Source organism: Uranotaenia lowii, chromosome 1 (assembly GCF_029784155.1).
Source record: "Uranotaenia lowii strain MFRU-FL chromosome 1, ASM2978415v1, whole genome shotgun sequence".
Lineage (NCBI taxonomy): Eukaryota > Metazoa > Arthropoda > Insecta > Diptera > Culicidae > Uranotaenia > Uranotaenia lowii.
In genome coordinates this window covers 102,921,688-102,941,681 of record NC_073691.1, presented here as the reverse complement: position 1 = coordinate 102,941,681, position 19,994 = coordinate 102,921,688, and the positions used below count along the sequence as shown (strand labels likewise).

At 37.7% G+C, this 19,994-nt stretch overlaps 1 protein-coding gene across 1 annotated transcript in view; it reads right to left on the bottom strand.

Annotated features, from left to right (window-relative positions):
* The window catches only part of LOC129751311 (teneurin-a), a 282,980-nt gene that overhangs the window by 30,979 nt on the left and 232,007 nt on the right, over window positions 1–19,994 (bottom strand). The window contains exon 2 of the mRNA XM_055746744.1: window positions 3,991–4,110. Within this exon, the coding sequence (XP_055602719.1) occupies window positions 3,991–4,110 (120 nt within the window). The remainder of the gene's footprint in view (window positions 1–3,990; window positions 4,111–19,994) is intronic.

Here is a 19,994-nt window from a genome sequence, read left to right as displayed (position 1 = left end):
GTTTGTCGCCTGGTTATTTTTCCTTGCTCATTTGTACACGACCAACAAGTGTGCGTGAGATATGTCAAAACAACTGTATTAGGATATATTGACAGTTCTACACGAACACCACCTTAGCAGGAGGCCTCAGCCCTAACCTCAAACCATGGGAGAACAGACTCGATTTTTGAGAAGGGTGCACGATAAACGCGATTTCCCGGTACTAATATCGACAAATTCGCCCTGCACTCAGAAATAAATAAAATATCAAACAGTTATTTTTTAGGTATTTTCACATATCTCCCTCTTTACGCACGCGGATATTTCTCATGGTGTAATTACTGGGATATTTCTCACTGGGAAATATTTCTGCGATTAAAATTTATGCATTGAGAAATGGTATTGGACGACATCTGGTGGTCAGAAAAAAAGTTTGAGCCGTAACGTAAAGGCAAACGCTTAAAGCAGAAATAAACAGAAAAAGCAAACGAAAATCGTTTGATTTTCGTTCATGTTCTATCTATGGTCAATGTGCATAATTGACCATAGCATAAAAACATGTGCATTTCGCTGGTAATATTACTTGCTGCAATTGAGTCCATCCTATTTAAATATGATTCAGTTAAATATTTAAAGAGAATGGAATCTGAATGCAGTCAAGTTGAAAGGCATTTATATAGCAACTGAAGAATCTAGCATGTGCTCATACCCGTTTAGTTGGGACTCAAACGCACAAAGCGTTTGTTTGAACAAAATAAATAATATATAATATTTATCTCGGTTATTAAATTTTATGCATTGGATCATTACACGCCAAGAAATTATTCGGATGCATAAATTTAAATATCTGAAATAGTTATTTTTTAATATTTCTGGATATTTATGTCAGAGAAATATCGGAGTTATTGAAATATAATAATTTTCATATTTCTTTCATTTCTGAGTGTGTGGAAAAGCGACCATCTGTGTTCGTGTTTTGGTTTTTTTGGGTGTTCAGGGGTGCCAAGTGCATTGATATTTGGATAATAATTTTATTTTTTTAATTGCATTGTTATTGAAAAATCTTTTCATGAGTAATGAGAATTTGCAACTTTCCCGTAGATTTCTATTCGAATATGAAATTCAACGCATCATTTATCTGAACAAAATAACAACTGTCTGTATCGCACACTTAAATTATGTATCGAATAATGTGGATATGTTTAAAATAATCAGAGCATGTAGGCGATTATTTTTAAAGTCAACATAGACGGGGCTTTCATTAATTTACTTGTTTGTAACTGTAAATGATTTTGCATTCGTTTAGAAGTTGGAAACAACTCTTTTTTAATCTACCAAGCAGTACATGAAAATATATTTCAGATGTTTTGAATTCAAAATACGTTTGCAAAAGATGGCTTATCTTCATCCATTTAGGGACGACCCGTAATGAATTCAAACGTTCAGCTGTTGATAGTTAAACACTTTAATCAATTCAGAAATATTATGAGTTTAAGACAAGCAAATACTGATTCTAGAAACACTCCTAGCATCACTGGTGAGGCCACCAGCTAATCAATATTTGAGGTTATGGCTGAGGCCAATTTTTCGCCAATACTATTGTCCGTATATACCCTTATTGGGCTTTTTGGCATAGTTCTGAACTTGAGGAAAATTAACCTTAAAAGCGATCATTTTTTAGACTATTTTTCCTAATCCGTATCCTAAAAGTCTTTTATTCAAAAAAAAAAAAAAAAATTGTTGAAAAACAAGGGCAAATATGCACTGAATTTAGAACATTTCAAAATATCTGTTTCAAATCCATTTTCTTTGCTTCCAAAAATTTTTCACCATTGACGTTCAACTACATTCTTTGAATCGAAGTTTTATTCAAACCATATTCTGGAAGTAATTCGTTTACAAAGTGAATCCACTCTTCAACAAATTATAACTTTAAATAAGGTTCATTTTAATGTTCCTTAGCCGCTGCCCAGTAAATAAGCAATAATTTCGCTGTAGCTAAACTTATTTACCGAATTTAATGCTTTTCCACACCACCAAAACGAATTTTGAATGGTAAAAGAACTTTACTGTCTTGATGCATACGAAGTTCATTTTATTTTCTTGTCGTTGCATGAAATTTCAAATAGCGTATGTCGGTGTGAGTGAATTCATTTAATGTTTTGATTTTGGTGTGACGAATTCACGTACGTTTTTTTGTACCCATTGATAAAATCAATTACACATGCTATATCCAGAAAATGGTTCGAAAAAAAAACAATGAAAAATATTAACAGAACAGGAAAAGCTAAGCTATTCTCACTAAACAGATTCGGATGTTTGAGACTGTTTCTCAAGAATCATCATTATGTCAACCAACGCATTTTGTTATAAATTTTACTAAATTTGCGGGAAAAGGTTTACAAAATGCATCATCTCGAAGTCCAAAATATTGTTTCGAACACAACCTCGTCCAGTGGGCGGATAAAGGGCTCGTTCAGTATCCTAGTTTTGTTAGATATTTTGAAAAGCAGACATTTTTCGAATGGTACTAAATTTCTCATGGAAACGAAAGTTTTAGGATTTATTGGAGAAAACTGTTTTTTTTTGCTGTAGATGGTGACTCAATTGAATATTTCGTTGTTTCGAATTAAAATTAGTTTCTTCCGTTAACAAAACATTTCTTTACAAATTTTGTAAATATCACCTCTACTTTTGTTTTATTCAGTTTTTGTAAACCTATGCGGAGATTCGGCTAGTTACAGGGTTTTGAGAAACTCTAACTATTCAACAAAACTTTGTAAGAATCTCGTCCATTCAATTGATTTAACAGTTCTAAACAGCAACATAATTTAAAGCCCCATTCAATGTAATGTCGTTTTGCAATATACAATCAGTGGAATGTTTGTCGTTTCTCAACTATTCCTAGATCATTTTATAACTATTTACAATAATTTTGTCATTACAATATTTTTCTGCTCGGGAAACTTGAACTTACCCTCTACGGAAGTTCCGGGGCTTAGCAAAATCTTGCAGTTGAAAGTGATCTTCACAAATAAAACCATTGTTAGGCAGCTCTTCATTTCCGCAATTCTTCTTGTGAATTGAGAATGTGTGGTTTTCAACATCACCGGAGATGTCATAAAATGGTTATTTTTCAACCACAACGTAATAAGGAAGTGGAGCGGAAATATCAAGTTTTTATTCAATTTTCATTTCTGCCTCAGTCGATGTATTTGTTATAAGCTTTATAGTTGAATTCTTTAACCACATTTGGTTAATGTGCTTTAATTCAAAAATGATTCTTTTGTGGTTTATGAAATATATCGTGTTATTTTTTCTATCAAAAGTAGGTAATCAAAAACGAACGTGTTCATTGCTGGATGTAAAAAAACAAATAGCACAACGCAAATGTGTGTGTGATATATCGAAATTTTTCCTTTTGTGTATGTGGCCGTTAGTTTCACGATAATCCGTAGATAGCGCTGCGAAACAAGCGCCAAAATCAGCCTTCAGTGGTCAGTCTGGGTATCTGGTGTCTGCGGTTCCATCCTTTGTGGAAAAGTTTTTAAATTATATTTTATAAGCATGGAATCAGCAGCAAGTCATAATAAACAGGAAAAATATGCCTGTTTTGTATGCTATGGTCAATAATGCACATTGACCATAGACCTTGTACGAAAATCAAATGATTTTCGTTTGATTTTGTTTGGCTAGTTCTGCTTTAAGCGTTTGTTATAAGCTCCGGCTAAACTTTTTTCCCCAGCCACCAGATGTCACTTCCGAATAGTCCCAATGCATGAAATTTAATAACCGAGATATTTCTCGGCGAGAAATATCCCAGTAATTACACCCAGAGAAATAACTCTGTGAGTGGGCACGGTAAAGCGTGGATATACATGAAAAATAATATTTTTTTTTCATTTCTGAGTGTAGAATCATGAGAAAAATGAAATTAGCTCTAGCAACAAATAATTGCGTTCAGGTTTTTATTATTCCCCTAAAAGTTTGATAAAAATATGTTCCACTTACCATCCACCTTGTCGCGTTAAAGTGAAGCCGAATCTTGAATCTCGATCCACCGACACCCGTATTCCGATAATTCCTAGTCCTTGGGGCGTCACCACTTGGCCACGCATAACTGATACACGGCTATAAATTGAAACAAAGCAAATTAGACACGGTTTTGGAAGTAGTTATTGCTATTCTACAGCCTGTATTCGGCCTATGATAAAGTTATTATGATGTCGAATGTTGAACGTAGTGTGTTAGATGTGTGTTAGTTGGAATCGATTGACTTGATTAGCATTCAATTTTGGATTAAGTATAGAACTCAAAATGGGTTGCAACGGTATTCGGCTTGCTCTAAAATATTTATACATTTATTTAACATACGTGTCAATCATAATTAAATATTTTATGGTTTATCAATCTCTTCTCTTATCCTCGGTAATTTTTTTTGTAAAGGAAAAATCCTTCTCATTGCGTTATAGCAAAAACTAGTCGAAAACATGTAAATTTCAAAGAGGTAAATAAATAAAAAAAAATTATTGAACAAGGCTGAATATTTCATTGTAGCAAGATTAAATTTTGTTTGCACAACAATGTACCTAATGAAATTAACTGAGGTTTTAAAATTCAAATAAAACAGAAAATTATGATTTCATAAACAACGTAGGTATCAAGGATGTTTTTATGTCAGAATTATCTGAAAACTTTTGTGACTAGTAACTAAATTTAGTCTTAAGACCCATTTACGCTTCTCGAGAAAAATCTTATTTCGTCAATAACTCAACAACGAGACTAAATCAGATGGTGGAATCGATGGGGAATTGTTGAAAGATGAAAATCCAACTGGTCTCTTTGAACTGTTTTTATTCTGATTTCTCGCTATGATGAAAAATCCGCGATGAAACAGTTTTAGAAGGTTTCAAAGAACGAGTCTGGTTGGAATTTCATCTTTCAACCATTCCCCATCGAATCGACCATGTTACACATGCTAGTTGTGTCGCGTTTTTTGAGTTATTGACAAAACAAGATTTTTCACGTTCATATTCACGAGAAGTTTCGTGGTGTTCAGAACTTCTCAATATGAAAGCATATTACGCCTGAGCTCGTTTTTTTAAAGAAATAATTTTCATAATGTCATTCATCACGGGAGCTTCAAAGATATGTTAGTCATTACATGATCTGTGAATGGATCACGAGAAAAGTGACACGAGATTCTGAATCACATTTTTTTCCGCGTACATATATACACATGTATGTATTTCTATAAAAAATATTGTAAAAGACAGAATTTTTATCTAAAACACTATCTAATTGAGGCTTTACTGACTAAATTCATGAAATTTAGTTACATTTATAGTATTTGAATAGATTCACAACTCATTCCATGTCCCAGATCTAATGAAAGAGGAAATTACGCGAACTATATAACTCTGCACGCAATTCATGTGACATCATAAAAATGTTAAAATTATATTTTAGGAAAAAGAAGAGATTGATCTTCGTGAATGATGGAATGATTTGAAAAACACAAATAAAACCTATCAAGAAATGCATTACAGTAGTATACGCTTCGGAGTGATCTTCTCCACGACAAAGTTTGATTATTGTATTCCATCCATATTTATTAACTGTGAAGAGTTCAACATATTTAAATCAATAAATTCAAACAACATGATCCGAATAGACGAAAACCATGTCACCGTCAAATCCTGATCTTTATCCAACGCGTTTGGATTGTGAATTCACCATAATATTTGAAGTTTATTGTTTTTTCTTAATATTTTGGTGATATTTGTTTTCAAAATACGAGTATGATTCTGGAGAATATTTACCTCACAATACATTTAGTTCCGGGTAAAATGAAATTTTTTTCTGAGTCTTCATCCAGAACTGCATCAAACCACATTGGTTTTCATTTTCATTGAAACAATTGAAATAAACGAATTTTCGTGTTCTTTTTAATTAGAAGCTGTTTATCTACATTTTTAAGCCTCGCAAGATATAGGAAATCACCATTTTTCCGAGATCACTCTGCATAACAATACACCTTTTTATGATACACTAGCTGACCCGGTGTGCTTTGCTACACCTTTCAAAATCGAATGATATTTTCAGAATTTATTCAAATTTGTATTGTTTTGTTGGCATTATTTTAAATCAAATTATATCATAATTCATAAGCAACCGCTAAAAAATGAGAGCTGCAGCTGTAGTTTCGGATTGCAACACAAAAATAACTTAAACTAATATTCTGAATCTTGATCTATAAATTTGTGTTAAAGCTCTGATAATTTTAATCTGTTTCTTCGCCCTAAAAAGGAGGGTCTCAAATCAATCGTACGTAAACAATCCAACTGATAAAATATGATTGTTTTTGCTTGATATGTTCTGGATTTATGCTAAAAAACTGATAAGAGAGCCCCCCTCCTGTCCTTACCTTCCCCCCCCTGCTGAATGGAGTTCGTGATCTTTAATAACCATACCCAATTCTATTTTCTTTCCCAAAAATCCACTTATATCAAATATGGTTCCATTGGTTGATAAGTTTTTAAGCTTTACAACAAAATTTATATGGACCCTCCTCCTTTCTTCCCCTCTCAACACTGTAAAGCGTAAGGATCTATAACAATCGTAGAAACATATCTCGTAACCAAGTACCTTTTCCATGCCAAATTTGTTTCCATTTGTTGGCTTCGTTAGCATAAATTGAGAACTCATCCTAACAAAATTGTATTGGGCTCACCTCCCTCCTCCTATGTACCTTCTCACTGAAGGAGGATGGTGTGTTAGATCATAGAATCATGCCAAAATGATTTTCCATGTTAAGTTTTGTCTATTTCTCGGATTTTGTAAAAAAAAAAGTTAAATGTGAGCTTTCCTCTTTCCTTCCTTTATTCCCAATTCTATCATCCCACTGCAAGAAAGGAATTGTTTGTCATAAAAAAGTGCTCGTATTGAAATACCATCTTATGCCAAATTTGGTTTTATTTGCGTTGTAAATTATTGAGTTATGAATAAACTTGAACGGAAGTACCATCCCCCTTCCGTTCTCCCCATTGAATGCAGGGGTGAGAACTTAATATTCATAAAAGTATTTTTTGTACTCAAATACTTGCCAAATTTTATTTCATTTGCTTTATTAATTCTCGAATTAAGCAAAAAAAATGTATGGAAGCCCCTTTTTCCCCATTTATATCTTTCAACTGAAATAAGTTGGGGCGTCAATTTATAATAGAAACATTTTGCGTATCCAAATACCCTCACAGCCAAATATAGTTCAATTTGATCGATCAGCTCTCCAGTTATACTGAAAATTAGAAGGGAGACATCTCCTCCCCCTTTTCAACCACCTCTTTGAAGGAGTGAGGGATACCAAATATTCATAGAACCATTTCTCGTACCCAAATATCGTTCCATGCCAAATTTTGTTCCATTTGCTGTTTAAGTTCTTGAGTTCTGCAGTAAAAAATGTATGAAACTCCCCTCTCTTTTTTTCTTTCTCCCCGCTGGAAGAAGGAAAGGGTCTCAAACAATCATTAGAACATGTCACGTTTCCAAATACCCACCCATGCCAAATTTGGTTCCATTTGCATAATTAGTTTTTGAGTTATGTAAAATATATATAAAAGAGCCTCCTCCCCCCTTTTAAATATCCCTACTGGAAAGACTCAAATAATCATAGGAATTATGAAATGAATTTGCGGCTTTATCGGTGAGGGTTAAAGAGTTGAAATGAAAGACGGATAGAAGATCAGAAGAAAATTCTAAGGTGGTGAAAAGAGCGAAGAGCATTTGAAATAGAAGCTTGACCACATGCTAAATTCTTTGTCCCGCATCAATTAACTGTATTGAAGAAGTAGTACCCAATAGAGAGTACCCGTTTGGCACATGTGCACACTCACATGGCGGTCGAACCATCCATAATTAACTGTATCGAAAAATGTAGTGCCTTCTCTATTGGGTACTACTTCTTCAATACAGTTAATTGATGCGGGACAAAGAATTTAGCATGTGGTCAAGCTTCTATTTCTAATGCTCTTCGCTCTTTTCACCACCTTAGAATTTTCTTCTGATCTTCTATCCGTCTTTCATTTAAACTCTTTAACCCTCACCGATAAAGCCGCAAATTCATTTCATAAAACAAATTCACGGTGATTTCTCCTCTTAAAATAATAATCATAGGAATATTTTTCGTTTCCAAATACCCTCCCATGCTAAATTTGGTTTCATTTGCTTTATTAGATTTTGAATTATGTAAAAAAATATTAAAGGCCCCCTCCCTCTTTTTACTGGAAATAGGAAGGGGTCTCAAATAATCATTGAAATATTTTTCGTATCCCAATACCTTCTCATGCCAAATTTGGTTCCGATATCTTGATTAGTTTTCGAGTTATATAAAAAATTTAACGTAGCCCCCCTCCGCCCTTCCTATCACTCCACTGAGAGGAGGGAGGGGTACCTTATATTCATAGTTCCCAAATACCACCCCATGCCAAATTTGATACCATTTGCTTCATTGGATCTCGAGTTATGCGAAAAATTGTCTTTTGTTTAGGAGGCCCCTCCCTCCCTTCATGAGAGAGGGAGGGGTCTCAAACTACAATAGGAACCTTCCCCTGCCTCCAATACCCCCACCTGCCAAGTTTCACGCAAATCGGTTCAGTAGTTTTCGAGTCTATAGGGAACAGACAGACAGACAGACAGACAGACAGACAGACAGACAGACAGACAGACAGACAGAAATTCATTTTTATATATATAGATAAGCCTAAACCAGTGGTCGGCAACCTGTTGAGTCGGAAGAGCCAAAAACTTAACATTTTCATAATTTCAGAGTTTGAAAGAGCCACATTAAAGATTTATTGTTTTTGTTTTTAATAGAAATTATGCTCCTGACAACTTTCACAAATTCTTGACATCAGACAGTCTTAAGAATTTTATTTATCAAGAAAATTTAAAAATCTCATTCTCTGTCACATGCGATTTTTCAGTCCAATTGAATGAAAACTGGAATTCAATACATTGTACATTTTTCACCGGTGCTTGCTTAAGCTTAGATTACTGAAAAAATCTGGAGTTTGACCAGTATTAATCTGTAATAATGTGATTATGTAGCCTTTATAGAAAATTCGTGACAAAAAACAAGAAACAGTACATCTTAACTATTAAAATCAGTTCAAGGATACTTTTTAAGTTTCAAAACAAAAATGAATAAAAAAAATCAAAGGTGATTTACTCTTAATCTTAAATGAAAACAAAAATATGTAGGTACGTTACTGAAACATCGTTTAAAATTTATGTGCTTTGGTATATATTGGCTGCACGCAGCACACTTGAAATCTGTTCAAAGACTCAAAGCATTACTTTTGTTATATACAAACAATTTAATTGAAAAAAACTTCTTCAAATGGAGGTCAATATAGTTACTGATTCTGCCTGTAAACAAGATTTCAAATAGATTTTCGAAATTGAAATTTTTATTTATTCTCAACGCTGATTCGAGTTTGACAAGCTGTTAAACTTTAATATGTAATTCTCTATTCTTAGTTTTGGAATTTTGTATACAAATTTCATGTTCCTTCATTCCTTAAAACCCGTTATTAATTGTGTAGGCTTTCCAAATTTTTACTGTTTGTGTTTCTAAGTTTTAAGCTCAAAAACCGGTTAATATACAGGAAAATCCAGCCAAAATGTACGTACTTTTCATAAAAAGAGGCAAGCGAAAATCTGAAAAATAAACACACAAAAAATGATTTTTATCAAGGAACATCAATGGCATTCAAACTTATTCATAATTTGGAAAAATGCTTGCGAATCAATTTCACTAAAACAAGCTAAAATTTGACATTTCTTAAAAATTGTGAATAATCCTGGGAAAACCGGGTCTTTTTCCTCCATATCCGGGCAACCGGACCGGACCTGGAATCTCCCAATTTTTCTCTGAAAATCTTTGCAAGCCCGGTTTGAACCCGGCAATCTGGAATGCTTAATAAGTAATACATTTTTTTTCCTTGTAGGGGAGAGCCCACTGCGACCAGTAGTTGATCTATTGTGGTATTCACCCGGCGTTACTATATGCTTTCAGGTTCACCTACACTATTCATTGGAGTGACAGTTGATTGCTGACTAAGCATTTTATCCCAATTGGGTATGATATCAAAGATGTATGATATAACCTTCTTAGGCCGATGACATAGTGAATGCGATGCGATGCGATGCGAATTGTTACGGAAAAGCGAATTAGCGAAATACAAAGCGAATTGCGATCTATGACATAGTGACCGCTTTTGATCGCAAATCCGTTTCATGATTTGCACGCTGATTTTTCCTAATCTTTTTCGATTTTTTGAAAACTATTTAACGGTTTTCCTCAGAAAGCATAATTTTTTACGTATCATAATGATTTAGGTTACGAGTTGGAAGAGTTAGGGAAGAAGTATAGTAAGATTTGAATGTGGTGGTTTGAAGTACCTTTAATTTTATTGATTTTAACAGGTTTTATCATTATATTGCCTGTGGCTAGAAAACGATATGGCAAACACAAAAAAGCTGACTAATAATTTCGTTTTTTTCTACTATATTTTTAAATTTCACACTTTATATTTCTTATTTTTTAGCAATGGCTGCTAAACTTAAATCATACGATGTATTTGGATTGCTTGATGAATTTGGCGGCTAAATAATTTAATATGCTTATTCCAAAAAAACAGTATATGGAACATCCGGCGAGGATTGAAATAATTTTATTAATAATTTAATTTCAAACAAAATATAATATTTTTTTGTTACTCATCATTCCTCCGCGTTTTCCCAGCCGTTGGTTTAGTAATAAGAAACTGTATCTCGCTTTGTTTTCCGCTGCCATATATGCTTTGTTTCGTGGACACCCGCGGTTGAGAGGAATTTCTGGAAGAAGTGAACGATTGTCATTAAATTACCTGATAAGAAATGAAATGCAAACTTACGAAACGATTAGGGTTTCCTTGTCGTTCATAGTCCATGGTGATGGCGATTACCTTCTCAGTTTCGCAGGCAGCTGAAGTGGGAGTACGATGGCAGAAACTGCTGGCGAGCACCACAACAGAATTTCCACCACAACAAAAAACGTACGAAAAGAATGTTTGCCCGAGGGCCTCGTCAGATTTCATGATCGAAGCGGCTCGCTATGACTCACGTTGATCTCACGGACAGCTAGAGTTATTGCGCCTTTTCTTATGCCCCAGGAACTGTTGGTCGACACTACCACTGCCAGGAAGAGGTGCAGAAAAAACGTTTCCCCAGCGCTGGAAGGAGATGACTATTTTCCAGCGATATAGGAGCGGCTGGTCGAGCCTCAAAAACAGAACCACGAAAACTTCAGGGAACATGTGCAGAAATCATTTTGTTCCCGTTTCGTCAATTCCGCTGATGGTGACGATTTTATTGGCCTGGGAAACCGGGTTTATTTTCACTGACACAACGGAAATCAACTAAAATGAAAAATGAACTGAAAAAAAAATTTTCAAAAGTTTTAATTTTTGTTATTTAAAAATACGGGTAAATCAAAAGAATTTAATTGGCCACGGTGATTGAAATTTTCTTAGCGTGTAAAGCGATTACAAAGCGGCGAACTAAACACAAATCAGGTTCGCCGCGTCTGATCGCAAATTCGCATTGGTTTCACTATGTCAGGTTTACGCGATTCACATACATTTCCATTAAATGTGGTTCACCGCATTGATTCGCATTCGCCGGTTCGCATCGCATCGCATTCACTATGTCATCGGCCTTAGGGCTGATATGCAACCATATGTCTTGTACGCTTATTAACTTTGCCCCAAGTACTCGCTCACTCCTATTTAGGAGGGCGCAGCAGTTGCATAGAAGATGCTCTGCAATTTCTTTCTCGAACCCGCAGAACCGACAGTCATCGTTTTGAATTATGTTTATCCTTTTGAGATGCTGTTTTGTTGGACAATGTCCGGTCAAGAGACCTGTGTAAGTACTTAACTCGTGCCTACTTAAGTTCAACATGTTTTTGGAGAATCGTGCGCTTGGTTCAATGAATCTTTTTGCCTGAGTTGCTCCCTCCGCTGTTTTTCAGTTCAAACAATAGTGGTGCTTTCCCAGTTCTTGAGCTCCATAGTCAGGGCACTTCTCGATACTCCGCAGAAAGGTTCAGGTCCAATCAACAGTCCCTGAGATCCTTCCCTAGCTAGTTGGTCTGCTTCTTCGTTCCCTAGGATACCGCAGTGGCCTGGTACCCAGAATAAAGATACTCTGTTCCTTATGGCCAGGTTTCTTAGTGCAACTATACACTCCCAGACTAGTTTGGAGTAACATGTGAACGTACTTAGTGCTTGAAGAGCAGCCTGGCTGTCAGAGAATATTCAGATACTTGTGTACCTGTATCCCCTTTTCAAACAGGCTAAAATGCATTCTAGAATTGCTTGAATTTCGGCTTGGAATACTGTTGGCCAGTTTCTTATAGGAATTGAGATCCTGAGTCTAGGTCCGAACACCCCTGCCCCAGTTCAATTATCCATTTTTGACCCATCAGTGAAGAATAGGATCGATCTGGGAGGAACCGCAGGTCCACCTGACTCCCACACGTCCCTATCATTGATAGTTACATTGTATGGTATGTGTTTCGCGGAAGATCTAGTAGTTGGTCAATTTTCAATACGAGTGGATTGTATCGATTAAAAAGGGGACTAAAGCGACCGAAATAAAAACGCGTGCTTTCGCTAGAGCTCCTCTTTCACAAGTGTCGTTTATTTTCTCAGAACAGTGTTGGCAGAATGATAGAAACTACATAGTTAATAAAATTTAGACATAACTGGGTTGTACATCCTCCCGGCCTTTAATGCTTGCTTTCAACCTTAATCCTCTCCTTCTTCGTCCAAAGGCAGCAAACATATATTTTTAATCGCTCGTTTGGTTGTAGAATCCTTGGTTTTGAGACTGACTACCCGGACATGACCATCCTTGCCAGGTATCAGTTCGTCGATCCGCGCCAAATTCCACTGGAGCGGTGGTAAGTTGTCATCGACAATAAGGACCAGCGAACCCTTTCTGAAGTTGGTGACCTTGAAGTTACGTTGTCGACGTTGGAGTTCTTGGAGGTAATCTGCTGACCAGGCTTTCCAGAATTTCTGCTTCATATCTTGAACAATTTGCCAACGGGAAAGCTGATTCATCCTCAAGTCGTGGTACGATGGCTCCAATATGGCTTGAAATTCTCTTCCAATTAGGAAGTGGGCTGGTGTTAAGGCTGATACGTCGGTCGGGTCGTCAGAGGAAGGAGTTAACGGTCGGGAATTCAATATGGCTTCAATTTGGCACAAAACTGTAGTTAACTCCTCGTATGTGAGCTTATGATCGTTTAAAATGGGTCGAAGATGGAACTTAACCGACTTAACAGCGGCCTCCCAGATTCCTCCAAAATGGGGGCTCCTCGGTGGTATGAATGACCATTCGATATTTCGTTGGGTGCAAAATTCGTTCAACTGTTTTTGGTGATCTTCGGTTTTAAACAGTTGAGCCAGTCGGTCTAATTCGTTGGTTTCTCCGATAAAGTTGGTAGCGTTGTCGGAAAGAATCTTCATCGGCAGACCTCGTCTGCTTACGAATCGCTGGAGGCATCCCAGGAACGCTTCGGTGGTCAAGTTGGATACTGGTTCTAAGTGCAAGGCCCGTGTTGCCATACAGACAAAAACGCAGACATATCCTTTGGTCAAGACAGGCTTTCTTATGGAGGCTAAACTTTTGATATAGAAAGGGCCAGCAAAATCGATGCCGACGGTTTCGAACGGATGGGTCTTCTGGACTCGATAGTGCGGTAGATCTCCCATTAGTTGGGAGGCTCGTTGCGGTCGTTGGCGGTAACACGGTATGCAATGATGAATCACGTTTCGTATGATGCTTTTGGCACGCAGTGGCCAAAATTGTTGGCGGACTACTGCTAACATTGACCGCTGTCCAATGTGCATGTTGGTTTTGTGTAGATGTCGAATCAGGGTAGTAGTTAATGGATGGTTGTGTGGCAACAAAAACTGATGCTTATTATCATAAGATATAGCGGAATTTTTTATTCGTCCTCCTACTCTGAGGGTGGCATCATTTTCGTCAATAAAGGGTTTCAGGCTGTTGAGAGGAAGCTTGACATCTTTTTCTTCCTTCAGAATTCTGATCTCGGTTTTAAAACACTCTTGTTGAACAAGGCGGACGATCAACAGTAATGCTCTTCTCATTTCATCTGCGGAGAGGAACCCCTTTGTACAAGTTTTAGTGCGACTTCGAATGTAATCGGTAGAACGAATCACATAGGCCATGGATCGTTGGATTATCAGAAAACGACTAATGTCATCGAAAATTTTCAATCTTGGGACAACTGCGGTACTAACAAGAACAGTTCGCAGTTCGGGCAAATCATCAGTAGAAATCATATCTGGTGGATCAATTACGAAATTGGCTCGCAGCAATAATTCGGGCCCAGTCCACCACATCTTGTGGGATCTAAGCATATCGGCATTTAATCCTCTTGATACGGAGTCCGCAGGATTGGACTTTGTGCACTCAGAAATGAAAGAAATATGAAAATTATTATATTTCAATAACTCCGATATTTCTCTGACATAAATATCCAGAAATATTAAAAAATAACTATTTCAGATATTTAAATTTATGCATCCGAATAATTTCTTGGCGTGTAATGATCCAATGCATAAAATTTAATAACCGAGATAAATATTATATATTATTTATTTTGTTCAAACAAACGCTTTGTGCGTTTGAGTCCCAACTAAACGGGTATGAGCACATGCTAGATTCTTCAGTTGCTATATAAATGCCTTTCAACTTGACTGCATTCAGATTCCATTCTCTTTAAATATTTAACTGAATCATATTTAAATAGGATGGACTCAATTGCAGCAAGTAATATTACCAGCGAAATGCACATGTTTTTATGCTATGGTCAATTATGCACATTGACCATAGATAGAACATGAACGAAAATCAAACGATTTTCGTTTGCTTTTTCTGTTTATTTCTGCTTTAAGCGTTTGCCTTTACGTTACGGCTCAAACTTTTTTTCTGACCACCAGATGTCGTCCAATACCATTTCTCAATGCATAAATTTTAATCGCAGAAATATTTCCCAGTGAGAAATATCCCAGTAATTACACCATGAGAAATATCCGCGTGCGTAAAGAGGGAGATATGTGAAAATACCTAAAAAATAACTGTTTGATATTTTATTTATTTCTGAGTGTGGGAATGTAATTCCACTGAACATCGGAGACCGCTTGAATATCACGAACCCGATTCGCAACATAGGAATGCAACACTTCAGGGGGTTTTTTAATCCAACAGAGTACAATCTGTGAGTCGCTCCATAACACCACTGAATCGAAATTGAATTCTAGGGCATCTCGAAGTTTCTGTGTAAGCTGAGCCAATTGCCGAGCAGCTTGTAGTTCTGCACGAGGAGTGGTAACTTTTTTCTCTGTGCCCGTCTTTTTCGGTAACAATCTCGACTTGCTACAAATAAGTCTCATTTCAGCAGTTCCATCAGCAAAAATGGATCGGGAATATAAGCATACCCCATAAGCGTGATCGGAAGCATCGGCAAATCCGTGCAGTTCTGTCTTGACGCTATTACTGACAAAAACCCATCTTGGAATACGAAATCCGTTCAATTGTTGCAGTTTACTTCGAAATTCTGTCCAAAGTGTTACGAAACTCAAAGGTAACGGATCGTCCCACTGGAAGTCGAGCGACCATAGCTCTCTCATAAAAAGTTTCGAAGCGGTAATAAAGGGGCCAAGAAACCCAAGGGGATCGAAGATTCGAGCTATTTCGCTTAAAATTGCCCTTTTTGTAAGTTGCCTTTCGTCTCGGGGTTCGGGAATGCACATGGTGAATTCATCGTCTTTCGGATTCCAGGCTATACCTAGAGTCTTCATCAATATGTTTATTTCGGGGTCAACTATCTCAGTAAGCTTTTCTTTTTTGTCTTCAGGTATCATTTCAAGAATGTCATCGGAATTGGAGCAAATCTTATGCACACTAAAACCGCCTGCGCCAAGCAATCCAATGATCTGACCGACAAGTATCTTCGCAGACTCAATAGTCTCTGCCCCAGTCAAAGCGTCATCAATATAGAAAGATGTCTTTACCGCATCAGCGGCCATCGGAAATTGGTTACCGTCAATTTCAGCTAGCTGTCGGAGGGTCATTATTGCCAAAAAAGGAGAAGACGCAAGCCCATACGTTACTGTCTTGAGAGCAAAGACCTTCAGTGGTTGATCAATGCTTTCCCTCCACAAAATTCTTTGGAAGTGGATGTCTTCGTCGTGAACCTCTACCTAACTATTCATTTTTGGAATGTCTGCACTTATCGCATATCTGTACGAACGAAACTTCAGTAATATGGATATCAAATCGTTCTGTACTGTTGGACCAACATGTTGAGTCTGATTAAAAGAAACACCACTGGAGGATTCTGCGGAACCATCAAACACAACACGCAGGCGTGTTGTAGTACTGGAAGGCTTCAAAACACAATGGTGAGGAAGGTAAAAAACTGTGGTTGGATCTTCGTCAGCAAAAGGCACTACTTCCACCATGTGCCCAAGTCTTTCGTATTCCCTCATAAATGCGACATATTGCTCTTTCAGACTAGCATCCCTATTAAGCCTTCGTTCAACAGCAAAGAATCGTTTCTCCGCCATCTGCCTCGATTCACCCAACTGTGCCTTACGATCATTAAAGGGTAGCCTCACAACGAATCTGCCTCCCTCGTTCCTCTCGTAGGTTTCCAAAAAATGTTTCAGACAAGCATCATCAACAGTAGGCTTCTGTGTGAAAGTGTCGTCATACGAATCAAAATGCCAAAAGCGTTCAAGTAACTTACCGACGTCGTCCTCTGTTACCATTGTGCATAACGCCCGACCGACGTTCATGTGGCTGGCAGGGATCAGGCCACTAATGATCCAACCAAGGTGTGTTTCCTGTACTGCAGGAAGATGATCTGCCAACTGGAGCTGGCCTTGCTTCATCAGCTTGAAGAATAGTCCAGAGCCGATGAGGATATCGACTTGGCCAGACAGGTTGAACGTTGGATCAGCCAATTCAATTTCTTGAGGGATGCATAATTGTTCAGCAGCAAAACTTGTCACTGGTAAATTACCAGTGATTTTCTTCACCACCAGCAGTTCCAAGCATGGAGATTCGTAGTCGCTGATCCGTGATATAATCCGAGCATGTGTCTTGAACTGGATCTCTAATTGGTTTCCACCAATTCCGCCAATGGTATACTTGGTTTGTTGTCGCTTCAGACCCAGCTTGTTAGCCAGATCCTCCGTTATGAAGTGCTTGTGGGAAGCAGAATCAAGTACAGCTCTGCATGATGCCATTTTCTTCGTGAAACCGCATACCCAGACTGTCGCTGTGGCCAAAAGTGTGTCCTGCTCACATTCCGCGCTCGAACAAAGCACAGAATTTCTGGGGGCTGTCACTGTGGGTGGTGGACTCGCGGATTTGGTTGCTTCTTTTTCTATTGTGGCGTTGGATGTCGTTTGCTCTGCTATGGTTAGTCTGTGTTCTTCGGGATGCAAAAGTGTGTTGTGCCGCTTACCGCATTTTTTGCATGACTTTTCAAACTTGCACTTTCCGGTGATATGGCCTTTTTCCAAGCAATTAAAGCATGATCCACTGTTCCGCAGAGTTTGGTACTAAATTTGCCTTGACAAACGCTTCACACTGCCACAATTTATGCTCGACTTTGCAATGAGCACATTTATCAGCTGTAGCAACCGAAGATTGCACCTTCATGTCGCTGCGTCCAGCGAGGCGAACTGACTTGCTAAGCTCCGCTGCTGGTTTGCTACTCCGGCTAATTTTTTCGTACACTCGGCACCGTTCCTTCAAGAAATAAATTGTTGTTTGATAACTTGAGTCTATTTGAGAAATTTGGTGCAACTCCCAGGCCTTGCGGTTTTCGGCATCCATCTTCTTGGCCAATACGTTCAGCAACATTTTTTCACCAAGCCCCTCGGTTGGTAGGTCAAGATTTCTCAGAGCATCAACATTTTTACAGCAGGTATCAATCAGCTTGCGAAGTCCCAAAGCGCTTTCTTTCGTCATCGGAGGAATATTGAAAATAGAATCAATATGTTTATCGATGATGACTTGCTTGTCCTCATACCGCTCACGAAGTGTTGCCCAAGCAGCCTCATAATCGTTGTTGTTGATTATGTCCTGGTCGATAACTCCTGCGGCGGAACCTACCAAAGCATTTCGGAGATGGTAGAGTTTGATCGCTGGCGATTCCCTTTCGTATCGAGCCATAACGTTTTGGAAAATGCTGGAAAAGGCGAACCAGTTTTCATAGTTCCCATCAAATGTTGGCAGTGGCACTTTTAAAGCTGGCATAAATGGCTGATTATTCGCGGGAATGGGAACTTGTAATTCAGGCAACACTTCCCTCTTCATTGCACTTTCCAGCTGTTCCGTTATCAGGACGTACAATTCGGTATACTCCTTTTCAAAATCGATGAATTTGAATTCTTCTGCGGTCTTTGTTGCATCACCCACATTCAACGAATAAATTTTGTTCTGGTATTCGTTGTATTCCGCATAGGCATTTTCGACCATCTTTAGTTGTAGTTGTAGAAAGTGCTTGTTCCCGAAACTTCCATCCGGTGTGGTCTGGATTGCCACTTTCACTCTTCTTAATTTTCTATTCACTGTTTCCTTTTGCAGGAGAATCACTTTTAGTTCTTCATTTTCCTTTCTTTTCAATTCACGTTCACTTTGATTTCTCAACTGTTCACTAATTGTTCCACTTCTTCCATCCAGCATCGGGATTCCCTCTGCCCCCATCCCATTCCAAGGATCACTTTCACTTGTAACAACTAAGTTCGACACTGTGGGGACCGGATTCTCCGAAGCTGGTGGATCCACTACAGGAAGTGCTGCATCAGCAACACCCATAAATTCGTCCAACGGGTTCACTTTTTTAGTGTTCCTTTTGTTTTTCGGCGTTCTTGCCATCGCCATTTTGTTTTTCACTGCACACGCGGCGAAAGTACAGTCTGTATTTTCCCGATCAAATCGGTACTCTCTGGATTCCGAGCACTTGATCACAAATCACACGTCACTAAACTTCCGAAATCCAACTACGCATCCGGCTCGCGACGGACCAAAATGTTTCGCGGAAGATCTAGTAGTTGGTCAATTTTCAATACGAGTGGACTGTATCGATTAAAAAGGGGACTAAAGCGACCGAAATAAAAACGCGTGCTTTCGCTAGAGCTCCTCTTTCACAAGTGTCGTTTATTTTCTCAGAACAGTGTTGGCAGAATGATAGAAACTACATAGTTAATAAAATTTAGACATAACTGGGTTGTACAGTATGTTTAGGGTAAAAATGGGCTCCATCCAGTCATCATTTTTCACAATGAGTGAGTTTAATTTTAATTTCTTTAGGATTTGAGGTGTCCTGTAAGATCTCCTTCATAGTTCCGCCTCTAACTCAACGAATTGATGTAGAGGCAGAATATTTAGTACACTGACAAAATACTTCACACATTAGTGTGTGCAATTTCACACATTTTGGAAATAAGTAGACCAACACATTAAATGTGTGAAGGTACTGCTGCACATTTTTGTGAAACACCGCTTAAGAAACGAAATGTGAGCGTTTCACACATTATGCAAAAAGCGTTTAAAACGGGAAAATGTGTGAAATAATGAAGGCTTAGAAAGGAAAATGTGTAAAATCAAGAAATATGGAAAAAGGCCTCTATTTTTATGAATGATTGGAACCGAATGAAATGCTGGTGATTTTTAAAGTGCTTTTATTTAATTAAATGAGGATTCTAAATATTTTTTTTTGTGTTTTTGAAAACTCCTCTTAAGTTTCTGCCGAACAATTCCTCGCCAAATGGTACCGACAGCAAGCAGTTGGCTGAGTCCGAAATCTAGAATAAGGAACAAAATAATTCAATAGTATGATGTTTATAGATTTGAATAATAGC